General features: G+C 35.2%; 1 protein-coding gene across 1 annotated transcript; it reads left to right on the forward strand.

The window, feature by feature from the left end:
• Positions 1–5,010: 5,010 nt before the first annotated feature.
• Positions 5,011–13,477, forward strand: LOC142352227 (transmembrane protein 180-like). Its single transcript, XM_075404678.1, has 4 exons — positions 5,011–5,376; positions 7,833–8,169; positions 8,861–9,547; positions 12,111–13,477. Exons 1-4 carry the CDS (start codon positions 5,140–5,142, stop codon positions 12,299–12,301), a joined length of 1,452 nt encoding a protein of 483 aa, XP_075260793.1. The 5' UTR covers positions 5,011–5,139; the 3' UTR covers positions 12,302–13,477.
• The last annotated feature ends 580 nt before the right edge of the window (positions 13,478–14,057 follow it).

Raw genomic sequence — 14,057 nt, forward strand, 5'->3', positions numbered from 1 at the left:
TAATACTTGACAGATTGGGATTTCGTGGCATTTTTCACAACCTACTCAAAGGCTATTTGACGAACAGAATCCAAATAGTACAAAATGGTAAAAACAGATTGTCAGAATTGAACTTGACTTGTGGCGTCCCACAGGGCCCAGTCTCAGGGCCTTTGCTTTTTCTTCTGTATAAAAATGACTTAACAGAAGTTATACGTGATAGTGAGATTGTGCTATTCGCAGATGACACCACTATATACACCTCTGGTCCGCAAAACTCGAATCAGAAACAACTTTCAGATGACATCGAAAGGGCAAACGAGTGGTTTTCGGAAAACGCATTAACTGTTAACAACAACAAATGTTATACGATGATTTTTGGAAAAAATGGTATCGCACACTACAACGCACTTGGTGAGTCTTCGCAGAAATTAGTCGGAAAGTATTTGGGCATCATAATTGATAATAAATTGAGTTTTACATAGCAAATAAAACGAATATGCACTGAACTTGCTACATTCTGTGGAATTATATACAAAGCTCGCAATCTTTTCCAAGAAACTGTTTTACAACTCCTACGCAAAATCAGTCATACAATATGGTATTCTAATATATGGTAGTACTAAAAAATGATTTGAATAAAATATTGAAGCTACAAAAGAGAATAGTAAGGGCAATATTTTTCAAGCGAAAATATGATTCCATCTCAGAAAAATTGACTGAAGTCCAAGTTGAAACTGTTTTCGATCTATACTTGAAATTCTTGTTCAACGAATTATTCTGCCAAATCAGAAAAGTTAGCCCTCTTGATTTATTGAATATTGAAAAAATTGACAATAGGAGACATCTACGGAGTAAAACTAGAGGCATTCTCCCTTCTGTTCCGTGGCACTGTAGAGTAATGAAATTTTCACTATCCAGGAGACTAGTTTTTGCTTATAACTATGCGAAGGAGAACCACCTCATACCTGAGAACATATGTGCTATGTATGATAGTACTTTCAAAACATTTTGTCAATTTCTTTCGAATCTATGTCCTTGACAGCAAAGACTTACACGACCTGATTTTCAACTAGTCCACCTACAAACTGTTTTTCCTTTCCTCTTAGCCTTGCCAAGGTGACCTGCTTGTGAGCTGAAAAGCTCGTCAGGCAACCTACTGGATGACCTTGTTATATGATTGATCATCTTTTGTATTATGGTCTCCAGTAAATGCAACTTCAGTTCAACTAGAAAATTTTTTGCATTTGGCCTAGTGTCATTTTACAAAAAGACGCTAGACAATTAAGAAAAAAGTAGAGATCTTTAATAAATATTTTAATTTACTGTTGCTGTCCAATTCCTCGGAGACTTACAGAAAAGGAAACAAGGCGTCCAAGGAAGGCACACGTACTTGCTGTTAAAACGATAAATTAGTTCTGGGATATAAAATGAAGGTAAAAATTTTTGTTGAAAGGTTTTAGAAAATCACTATATTTTGAATTCTCTCGCTAGATCAAATTCTTTGAAATTGGAGCAAATAATTAGATTAGTGCAACGGATTAGTGAAACAGATTAGTGCAAGAAAAAAATAGGGTAATCATAGAGCAAACAGTTAATTTGAGCAAACGGGAAATTTAAGAAAATGGTATCAAAGTTATTTATCAATAGCATTAGAGAAAAATGCGACGTTGAAATCAAAATATTTATTAGTAAAACCTCGAGACCTGTCAAAGGTATACAAAGATAAGAAAATGCAAAAGCCGGAAACCTAAAATAACTACCATTCGTTTTCAAAGTGTCCAAATTTTCTAAAAACCATTATTTATTACTAAAATATAGAAGTTAATAACATTGAGGCTCTAATTGATTCATATTTTAACCATTATAAAACGTGTATCTCAGCTCAATAAGCCGACGATCAAGCAAATAAAAATGACGAACAACAGATCTGAGCAAATTTCGATGAAAGTATCCATTTAATTGAATGTATGCCGCATTAGAAAGGAGATAATATCTGGTATTAATGATACTCTGACGAAAGAGAACCCGAACGAACTCTAAATAACGGCAGAACTAGGAAACTCTCCAAAACTGTTGAATTCAAATGATTAAAAAATCAGCGGGCCTTTGAGTTATTCTCATTTGCAACTAGGAACAATTTGAACACATTTTTTTAAACGTTAAAATAGCTTTTGAAAAAATCAGATTATGAAAACTGCTTCGATTTGTTCCAAATCACGTTCAAATTGTGAGTTACAGTTGACTACAAAATCATATGTAAGCCGATTTAATAAAAATTGCGCCTCAATACAATCAAAATTCGTTGGATTGTAAAAACGTAGCTTTCCCATTATAGCCTATAGATTATCTGACCAGTAAGCTGTGGAGCTATAATGTGAAAGACCCGTAAAAACGTAGGAGCGCAGTAATAACAGACTCGGCTATTAGTAAGCATTAATGGTATTTGAAAAAAAACAGGAATCCAACGATTGAATGAAATTTCATCAAAGCTAAAAGCTCTTCAATAAAAATTTTTGTATCCGATTGTTTTTTTTTTGAATCTCAATGTTGCCAAGTTATTTACATATTTCACAACCCCCAATTTTATGTCAGTGATTGGAAAGTATACTGCTGGTCTCAAGTTTGTGTCTAAAAGTGATCTTTCTTTCCATTTCTGAGGTTTGATATGAATTATCAGCATCTGTTGCAAATTTTCTCAAAAATTTATGAACAATTAAGCAAGTCCTGCCAGATCTGAACTTAATTTCCTCTTGTTACTGAAAATCTCAATGATAGGGCAATCTGGAAAATATACGGGTGAAATGAGAGAAATAGGTAGAAGTTTTGTCTCAAGCTAAAATTCAATTTTCTATAAAGCGCAATTTGTTGTGTTTGAGCTAGAATGCATTGTTCTTGACAATGTTTAGTCAAGAATGCAATCATTAAGGCCCTTACGTGGCTTAAATCGTGGAGATAAGACCTAATTTCGAAAATTTTGGCCAATTTATGGGCGAAATTGAACTGAAAATTGGACAAAACTTGCTCAAAACCATTTTCCAGTAATGAAAATTTAAACTTTTTTGGTAGTGAAATTCTATACACCGAGAGCTTTAAATTGACGCCACATTTGTCTGAACAGAAAGGGCATAAAGTCCCATTTTTTCAGAAAATTTGGGACAATTAACATTTTCGAGGCTTTTATTTAAACGCGAACATGTGTTCTTACCCCAAGTTTGGAATCAAAGTAAAGGCGGTACTATTGGGAACAACAAATGCTGTAGAATTTTATCAATGTTTTTGTTACGACTCGTCTGTTGAAAAGCATTTGAGAAAACAAATTCTAACTTTATTCGAAGGTGGTTATAGTTCACAAACTTAACAAATTTTTTCTAGTATTGTTGTCATGTGTTCTTCTTGAGCAATTGAGTTTTTCGGGAATTATGAATTTATCTGCTGTTGCGTCAACAGTTCAGGTCCTATATATCATATCTACACAGACTTGCTGCTATCAAAATTTGCGGTCAATTTACAGCCGTTTGCTAGTTGTTTTTATTTGGATGAATTCACTTTTGATGGTTTTCACGTATCATTACCTTCATTGTTGCTCATTCTGATTTGTCTTCAGAATTTTAGGTTGTTTTCAGACTTTGTTTTGTTTTTAATCCCGCTCTTTTGTCATCCATAAATCTTTTTTACGATATTATTGAGTAATTTAGACATACGAAACGACAATTGGCCATTCCAAAGGTCAGTTAAATTCCGAAACGACAGTTAAATTACGAAGGTCTAATATGGTTAAACTGGCCTTGTTTGTAACTGTTTGATTCTTGTTTCTCCGAGTTTGAAAAATTATTTCTGAGAGTCATTATTGACGCATTTCTGTACGGCCCCCTCTTGCACAAAAACAGAAATATTTCAGTTATTAGCTCTTTTTGTTCCCTTCTGATCTCGATCAAACCAAAATAAATGGCGATTCAGCTTTTAATCAACTCCTATAAAAAATGAGCAATAAATCAGAGATTAAAATGCGGGGAAATGAAATTTCTATATAACACTTTGATCGGTTCAATCTGCTATCATTGAAACATTGATCCCCAATAATGATAAAATTGAATTGATGTTAAATATTGAACAGTTTGAAATTTTAGGAGTTGAATAATCCAATTTTTTTAAAGCACTCCCAGTCATAGAGCACGTGTTATTACATAGTAACTATAAAAAAAATGACGTGCTGGGGGGGTGCAAATATAGTATGCACCCACTAAGCTGGAGGTACAAATATATTTTTACTAGAGCAAACATTTGACAGGAAATATTGGCTGTTGGCTTGGAGAATATATTGGAGCACATAATTAGCCATTTTAATCTAAGGGAAATATGGATATTTTGCAAAAGTGCTGTTTAACTGGTTTATAGTTATTAGCGTTAACGCACAGCAGCGGCGATTGCTATCGTATGCGCTCTTTGTAGCTTTTTTTTGTCTATTCTATACTGATCGGTCAATTTGTCAACAAAAGAATTCTGGTTTTTTAGATTGGAATTTAAGCTATTTTCTGGTCATTTTCAGTTTCACAGACATTTTTGCTAACTCGGCGAGCTGACAAACTTGTGCTCAAATTTTTATTGGAAATTATGCGACTGAGCCTGAATATTAATTTCTTAAACTCTATAAACGACTAAAAATATTTAGCAGTAAGTCTGCAAGCGATAGGTTTATTGTCACCGCTAAGTAATGGTAGAAATTTCTTTTTTACAGCGTACGTAGAACTATCGTTTTGTTTCAATCAAAGAAATTGAAACATTTTACCATTGGTTAAATACAGATCCGGCTTCCAAAACCAAATTGGTTTCATTTATAACAGTTTTTGGGCGCTATTTACTCACTAAAACGTCGGGTTCACGATAAGTTAATTCCAATTAAATGAATTTTAGTTGTATTTATTTGGATATTCAACCTGATAATATGAAAAGGTAAGAGTTAACTATACAACATGAGTGCTACATGAGACCCAATTTTTTTTCATGTAATTGAATTTATATTTTTTTAGATGCAGCACTTATAAATAATGATAAAAAGGGACTGATAACGATTGAAATCAACTCATTTTTTAAAATGCCTTGAAACATTAAACTTAATTTTTAATTTCTGATTTATTTTTTTCAGGTTTATCTGTTTAAATGAGGATGCGTTTCATTAACAACCAGAATACAAGAAACCGAATGGCGCTGGATAAGAACTTCATTTACTACTCCTTCTGCACGTTCGCGAGTAACATCATGAGCAGTGTGTTTAGTTTCTATTACGTTTATTTTTTCCTAGATGTTTACAAAGTGTCCCATTCCTGTTTCCAATTCGCACAAGTGTTGTTTATGGTTTGGAACGCTATAAACGACCCGCTGTTTGGATGGATACAGGTTAATTCTTTCGAGTTAATTGTTTAATAAGGAATCTATTTTTATTAATAGCCGCACAGCGATAGCTGGGGCTATTATTGGCCTTCTCTTGGTTTTTTTTATTTCGTCGTCATGATTTTTGTTACGACCATGTGACGTCACAGCCACTTTTTGTTCATTCGTTCATGCAATTTCAACTGAATTGCATGTGTGACGTCATTTTTCGCTCTTAGTGGAGCGAGTTTTTTTGTTCATGCGCGTGATTAAATTTCTGGTCACACTTGACTTACCTCACTCTCAAAAATGACTTCCTCACTTTTGGAAATTGACTTTTATTTATTTTAATTCAAAGAGATAAGGTCAAATGGGCGTGTGTCACTCTAAATGAAGGTTATTTGAGATCAGCTAATAGAGGCAGCAATAACTTATACAGATTTTAAATCAAAATATAACAGATCAGCCTTCAATGAAAAGACGAGTTTTTTGGTCTGTCTTTTTGTTTTTTTAGACTGCCGATCTACGAATCTATTGCGGCTATTTTCTGGCAATCTGCCAGCTATGTTTTTGAACAGGAAAAAAGTTTTTAATAGTTTATAGCCGCGTAGCGTTAAGGAGGGCTATTATTAAGACATTCTTTGGCTTTTTTAAAAATCAATTCAAACTAAGAAAAAATTATTGTCATAAGGACGTCAAATGTGTCAATTATTGATTTTCAGATGTCAAGGGGGGACAAAATCCGGAACGTAACTGTTTGAGAAGCTTCGTAGATTTCCCAAGAACTTGAGTACCACATTTTCAACAATTTTTAACTGTTGTCAGGATATTAGGGGTAGTTGACTATATCAATTACAATTTTTTTGAACTTTCTTTTAATTAGGCCACTATAAATGCTCTTATGGTCGTTTGTAACCCCACTTAGTGGTAAATTACAGTAGGCAAGAGGAAAATACTGATTGTTCCTATTCTTAATTGGAAAATTCTATTTAAATAGCATTTCAGCAATTTTTTGGAGGATGTTTTGAATTCTCATGCAAATTTTAGTCGCCTTTTTCAAACAATCGTTTTGATTTTTTTTTTCAAACAATTTAACGCCAAAAAGTCTTTCACCTTGTTTCCTTCGGCGAACGAACAATGCTGACCCGGCCTTTTATATTAAACCTCCAACTATGCGTTGTCGAAATATACGAATAGTATCATTTAAAAGACACATGAAAAGAATTTATCATTGCAAAACGTTTTTCAGTTTCTTTATATTTAGTTAAGTGCTTTATAATTGATAGTCAATTTAGCCTATTTCTTGACAACTACATCCTCGAAGTGGCAACGTTTCGAGCGCAAACTAAACAGACTTTTTTAAAAAAACAGACTTAACTACTTTAATCGGTTGCTTTTCATAAAATGTTTCAATTTTCTCAACAATGATCAACACTTCATGTAAGTACAACTTACCTGGAGTTAAAGTTTAATCCTGTGTGATTACGCTGGTTGATCTTAATGAACACATTGATGGATGTTTACTAATTTCCTGTGAGAATTCGCTTCTGTAGTAAAAAGTTGTTCATATATTTAGGTCAAGAAATTTTTAATGTGAGGGCAATTAGCACTTCCGCAATTTAACTGCGAGTTAATTGCCGTCAAAAAAGTTTAGTAATTATATTAGTTCGGTTGGCCATGTTGCCATTGGTCTTTTTGGCCTGTTTGTATCTAACTGTATTTTGTCTGATATTTTTTGTCTGGCTATTTAACTTTTCGTCCACAAAAGCGGGATAAAGAGGTAAAGCTCCCCACCTCATTCCAAACCCAATCCACTACATTGGAAGTCCCCGCGCCAAACTCACCTCTCTTTTGAGCCCCCTTCGGTACCCCTTTCCCACTCTCTCAGTTAAGTTTAAGTAAAGTTTCCCTGAACCCCAGCTATTGACGAAGCCAACCGTATGCTAGCATTTAGCCCGAAGTTAGTCGGTTTTGTTCAAAATTTGTGGTTCGATAATAAATGTGTTCAATTAATTCTTTTGTTTTCCTCCAGAATGCATACAGGAAAGCTATTAATCTGTTCGTGTTGTAAAAAGCAGGAAAAGTAGTTTCATAGATATTTATAGATGTTTGCTGGTGTTCAAACTACACTGGAGAACCGATTTTGAAACAAAAGACTTTTTGTCTAAATTTTCATTACTCAATTACTGCGCCAATCACTTGTCCGAGGTTGGGCTCTATGAGCAGTAGCAATTATTTTCTGATTTTTTTTCCAATTTCCGGATATACTACCAGATCCAACTAGATTTGAGAAATAGAAAAATTAAAAACAAATATTGGTAAAGCGAGGAGTTTGACACTGGTTTTGTTCTGTTTTTTTTTTAAAAAAACAAACATTCTATTGTGCAAGCTTGTTACTATTAATCCAAGGATTTTTATCCGAATAGCTGTTAAGCTTCCTTGAAACCTGGTCTCTTGTTGAACAGACTGACGCTTTTTTACAGGACCATTCTTCTTCGAAGTGGATTCTATCCAGACAACTCAACATTCTGTACGGCGCACCAGTTTTTGCTGTTTCATTTCTGTTCGGTTGGTTCCCATTCTACGATGTGCTCCACTTAGACAGCGAATATTGGAAGTGTATACACCTTGTGTTAACACTCTGTTTCTGGGATACGATGTTTTCATTCGTGTTGCTGGCTTATTGTGCTTTATTCACGGAAGTAACAACTGATCACACATCAAGGGTAAGATTGACCCAGTACACGAGAGTGGCCGCCATTTGTGGATTCTGGGCGGTGCCTATGGTAGAGTATGGATACGAGACGTATGGGAATGAAGGTATGTTTTTATTGTTTAAATAGAGAAAGTATTCCATCCCCCGTGAACCCTTTCCTGCACATTGTTTCCCTTAACATGTGTGAACAAACGCTTATTATCGCACTGGTAATTTCTCGGTTTGCCTAATAATAGGTGGAACTAGCCATTACAATTATTGTATACTGTTATAAAGGCCTAGAAACGTCGATTGTTCTGGGTCATAATCCACGGGGGGAAAAATATTAAGAATAAGTTTACGGGAGCTTTTTTTTCAAATACTTTTCGGATGCGACTTTTTGCATTCAAATCCTTCTTAATACTAAATGAAACGGTCGCCTCTTAACTGAGCCCCTGGAATTTATTAGCATGTAACAAGTTTGTTGATTAACCGGATTGATCAATAATTCATTCACTTTATCGGTCAATATTGATATCTCCAATTAAGCAACAGTAGAATTAATTGCAATGATTACACAAATGTGATTACGCAATTAGATAGTTCTAATTTAGGAGTTTGGTTGCAATGAAAAATTTGAACTGCGATCATTCAACTAGAAAATCCGATGTTCAACTGGAAAAGAGAGTCCGGCTTAATATCGCCAATTTGGTTTTTTTCATAACTCGTGTGATGAGTTTTACATGTCAAATTAGGTATAAATTTAAGAATAGCTTTTTTTAAAAAAAAATTTACTGATGGATTATTCTTTTTCAGGTTTCTATCTCTGTCTCTTCTTCATAGCAATTGTTGCGACAATATTCATGTGCCTTACGGGACTTTTCACTCGCTCAAATGTGAACAGATTAGACGATGCTCAAATTGCAGAAGATCCTCCGTTCTTTTCTTACGAATTCCTTCGAATGAACTTACAAATTGTCTTCAACAAAAACTTCATATCTTTTGTTACAATGAACTTTTTGTCAGCCGGAATGTGTCATTTCGCGGCCAGCTTCACAAAAATTTTCACAGAAGATCTATCCCTGTTTTCAGACTCAAAAAGCAACAAGTTGACCTTTTTCTTTATAAATTCGGTTGGAGGTAACTTGCTGATTGTTTTGATATCGCCGTTTATCGAGAGTTACGGCTCCGTTGTCATCGTTTGTTTGTCCTTCGTTTCTGTGTTTTTATCGAGTGTGTTACTGTATTTCTGGAGGACGTTTAATACAATTATAGTTCAGATCCTAATTCTCAATATTGTACCGTCGGGTATGTTCGGACTGTATAATATATTCGTGTCAAGTGTTATTGATGAAGATCAGGTTCGGTACAAGAGGAAACTCCCTCTGTCTTCCATGATTTTTGGGATCAACGCTTTGATTACGAAACCAGCGCAGTCCATTTTCCCGATGATCGCAGCTTACTTTCTGGACATGACCAAAGTTGACGTAGTTGATGCAGCAGGTGAGATCTGCCATTCCTCTAAATGCCTACAGCTTTGTGTGTGAATTTCGGAGCGCTTGTTATTTGCATCCTCCGGTAAAATTTGCCACATTACAATCGTAATTATTTTCAATTTTGTTTATTAGTAGCCGCGAAGCGATAGCGGCTGTTATTGGGGACATCGTGGTTTTTACAATCCAAAGGATTTGGATTGTATTGGTGTGCTGTCTTTTTTAAAGTTCGGTTCACGCTTTTTTCGGCTTTTTCACGTCAGTGAGAAGTCAAATTAGAGTGGTGATTTTAGTCACACTAGTACTAAAGAGAACCAAAATAAGAGTAGGTTTAAGGCGTGACTTTTTGTCAAACTACCTTTAAATTGGAGTCAGAAATGGTGTTTGAACAAATTTTTGGTTTTTGAGACGGAGTTTTTTTACAATTCAAGAATTGGATTGCCTCGAGGCTCGTCGTTTCCATTGATGATTCTTTCGACCATTGACTTTTTCAATTTCAGTGACTTCTACTGCTTTGCAGTTATCTGCACGTTGTCCAGCTTACAAGCTTAAGTTTTTAATTGCTTTCGAACGAAGTTTTAAGGAATTATTGCAGTGTTGTGTCTTGTACAAGTTATGCTTGACCATTTTAACGTTTCGAGTGACTTTCCTCGCTTGACTTTTTCATTGTAAAATTAGATTTTGCAGCCCCATGATGTTGAGCAGTTCTCTTAATGCTTTATTAGTCTCTAAGCGAACAAATCACCGAAGCTGCTGATAAGATAAAATCATGATGCGACCTTCCATTATAAAATCTATAAAAGCTAAACTGCCCCTCACTCCTTTGTCCTCATCCGTGCTCCACCCGCTCGCCAATGGTTTGAGAACAATTCGCTCGACATTATTCGGTTATGTTTGAATTTTTTAAGAGAAGTAGTTGACGTAAGGTATTCTTGTTTTCTTTGTTTGGTAATTAGTATCTAGTTGTCACCAGTTATTGTATTCTAAGTTAAGAACTGAAATAATTAGCTGCATATTGAATTGATGAATCATTTATTAATATGATATCTTGAAATGAAGTTTTAAGCAATTTTTGTAGTCATTTTGTTCTTGTGTCAAGATTTTGTTTGATCGATTTGAACAGTTCCTCAGACCTACAATTGCCAGAAAAAATTGAATTGCATAGTTAAATAATAAGCGGTTTTCTCATTACAGGGAAAGGTTTTTGTCATTCCTACCTACTTGGTTTTCCAAACCTTAAGTCTTTTTGAGGAGTCCACAATTCATGCAACTGCTCGAAATGTGATTCATCGCCTCTTCTTTTGTTTTTTTCTTTTCAACGGAGTGAGATCATCTAGATTGATACGTCAGAGACTTTACAGCAGAATTTTGGGAATGCGTTACCGTGGGCTAGTTTTTAAAACCAATTGTGTTAATATTTTTTGCTTCTGCTACTTGTCGCTTTCTTAGTTTCTTTTTTTATTGACAAATTCAACATCATATCCACAGTTTTAGTGAGGTTTAAAACTATTTTTTAGAGACATAATTGAGCTTTGATTATAGACATCAGGAAGTTGATAAAATTTTAAAATCTTTTTTATTACTCGGCTTCTGCCAATAGCTTCTGTGCGGAGCAATCATATGTTTTTCTTTTTGTTTTATTTTAATGTTGTCAAAAATGTTTTATAAAACTTTTGCTGTATGACTTCTGGTCACTTTTTCTCCAAAGCAGTTTTTTTGCATTTTTATTGCCTTACTCAAATTAATACCTGCTTTTGCGTTAGAGCGGTTTTTTTCCGTTCTTTACATAATATTTTTCGCCTGTTGACTTTTCTTACGCTTAAAACGACCTCTGTTTAATTCTCTGAAGGGATAGTGTAAACTGGGATCTGTAACCATTATAACTGAATGTCCTTGAAGTTTGTCTATATTTCGGGAATTGTCTTATCGTAAATGTGACAATAATTTAGAGGATTTGAAATGTTAGTAGCCTCTGTTTCTCTTAATCATTTTTTGATACTTCTACAAACTATTGAGAACTCGCTTTTTGGCACCCCGAAATCTTTTTTTCTGATGCAAGAATCTGCATGTTTGGAGAATTCCGGCAGTTCTGACTTGGTAATTTGAGAGAGATTTTTCACCTACTTTTTCAAACTATCAAAACGAAGTATATGTATTAGATAGACTATATAAAAATATTAAGCAATCTCACATTAGATATCTCCATCTTTGTCGTGACTTAGGGAGATTTAGATTAGTTTTTCCAGAGGGAGAGAAAGTATAGAGGAAAAAGTGAAGAAAAAGCGTGGAGAAATAATAAAATTCAGCTTGAAAAAGCATCGAACGACTTTGGAGAGAAAAAATTTTGAGTGCACTTGTCGGATAATAATTTCGACCAGGTAAAAGCATTTGAAAGCTATTTTTAATAGTTTTTTTCGAACATTTCAATATATTAAATGTCTTAAATTGACGCATTTCCGCGTGGTCTCTTATGAGAGGTTTAATAGTTAATTGAAATGATAGATTTTTTGTGTTAGATTTTTTATTAAACTTACCAAGTTATCGTTAAAGCAATATCCTAGTTTTATTTTCAGGTAACCCAACGAAAGAGCACCCGCAGAGGTCACGTGAGGCGATAGTAACCCTTCTGTGTGTATTGCCAATGGTGACTGCGCTTTTGCAGCTGTTAGTCTTTTGTCCCTTCAGAATGACTCACCTTTCAGAACAGCTGAGGAAAAATACGGCTTTCAACAGGGATCAATCTCGCACAGAATCAAATTTGTAATTATCAATACCCTCAAGCAACAGACTTAATATTTTATCAAGGTCAAGGCTCTATCTGTTTTCTGCTTTCGGAAATTTTTCCTACCAAGTGTGAGAGAAAGATTGAATTGACGTTTATGTTAACAAAACAGATTATGTAATATGGGATTAGTGACGTCCATATAAGGTATCTTTAGATTATTGTAGCAGTGTAAGTAAGGAACATCTATATCAGATATATCTGGATTTGGAATTGTAGCATTAGTTGTGGAATTCGTGCAATAATTTCGGAACTGTACTAGTGGAGGGAATTATCTATGGGGTCGTAGGGAGGCTTTAGGATCTACGCTGGTAGAGAACGAACAAGTTGTACAACTGTCATCATATCAGCAGGTAATCGAGAGACTTAAGAAGTTAGTGATTTAGATGATGTTGCTTCCTCTTCTTTTGTCTGTTTTGAATGTTCTGTTTTAACAAGGTACGCTGTTGCCGCGGATTTTGCCGCTTTGCTTGCTGGTGTCTCATGACAGTCCTGAATGTGTGGCGAGAGTTTGCTGGCTCTCCCGGCTTTCCTGTGGAGGTAGTTCGGAAACGGGCACTCAAATTGAGCGAGAACATGCTTCAGGAATTGATATAGGGTCTCGGAGGGTCTTTTATTTATGTATGTGCAATTTTTGCGCTGGACCGTTTTGTTAAGTCTCACAATAATCGAAACCGGGCGGATATTTGCCATGAGGAACTTGGATCCGATCGGGATGATCATGGGGTCGACTTGTTCCTCGTTCTTTACCACTGTCTTTGTTATTGTTCCTTTTCCAATCTGATTGTGCTCACGATTCAGCGCGATTAGGCTGACCGTGCGTCCATCCGTTAATTCAGCTAGGTCAGTTTTGATGTTCAGGATATATCCGTCGTGCTGATGTCCGTCGGTGATGAATTCCATAACTTTCCTGAAAAGCTCAGCTTCAGATGTGCACGTGTGAAAATTGTGTTATGATAGAGGTATGTGGGACTCTGGCATCCCACGCTGTGACCATTGACATACATTGAAAATAAGAAACTTTAAATATTAACTATGGCTAGATACGGCAATCAGGAGCCTCCGTATTGAAGAGGTGAGTAGGATCTCATATGTGGGATGTCTGTGAAGAACTTTATTAAATCTGCGTGGTCTACATTAATAAATAATCTTGGTTTATCTTGATCTAAAATTCAAATGTTTTCTGATTATTTATTATTGCCAATCTTAATCCTTTCTCCGATCTTTGATGTTTCTTCCTCTCTCCCTCAGCCTTGTAACTCCCTCAGCACAAGGCCCCTCCTGTTGGATGACATTGCTTAGAAAAGGCTCCCTTCTCATTGGGTGAGTTCAATAGTGATAGTAGTATACGTAAATGGTGTGTATCAGTATACATGGGGTCCACGGTGTGTAAAAAACCGACCCCTTCATTTTTGGCAGAAAAATAAAAATTTTGAAAATTGTTAGAAATGATCTCAAATCGAAGGAGGTGTTTTAATTTTCACATTAAGACGTTTTTTATTTTTTTTTCGATTTTTTAACCTTCGGTTTTCTGGGGCACACAGTTGAAATTCTATGTCCCCACTAAATATTTACATGTCCCCACAATTTTTTTTTCAGAAAAGCGCTTGGGCGCGATGGGACAATATATGAAGACAAAATCAAAACATGAGTTTGGAAAAAATACCCCTAGCAAGTTCATTTTTCAAATAGTAGTTCCAGTAAACAGACGTCAAGTAAAATCGATAAACTGTTCAAA

Source organism: Convolutriloba macropyga, chromosome 13 (assembly GCF_964194025.1).
Source record: "Convolutriloba macropyga chromosome 13, txConMacr16.3, whole genome shotgun sequence".
Classification (NCBI taxonomy): Eukaryota; Metazoa; Xenacoelomorpha; order Acoela; family Convolutidae; genus Convolutriloba; species Convolutriloba macropyga.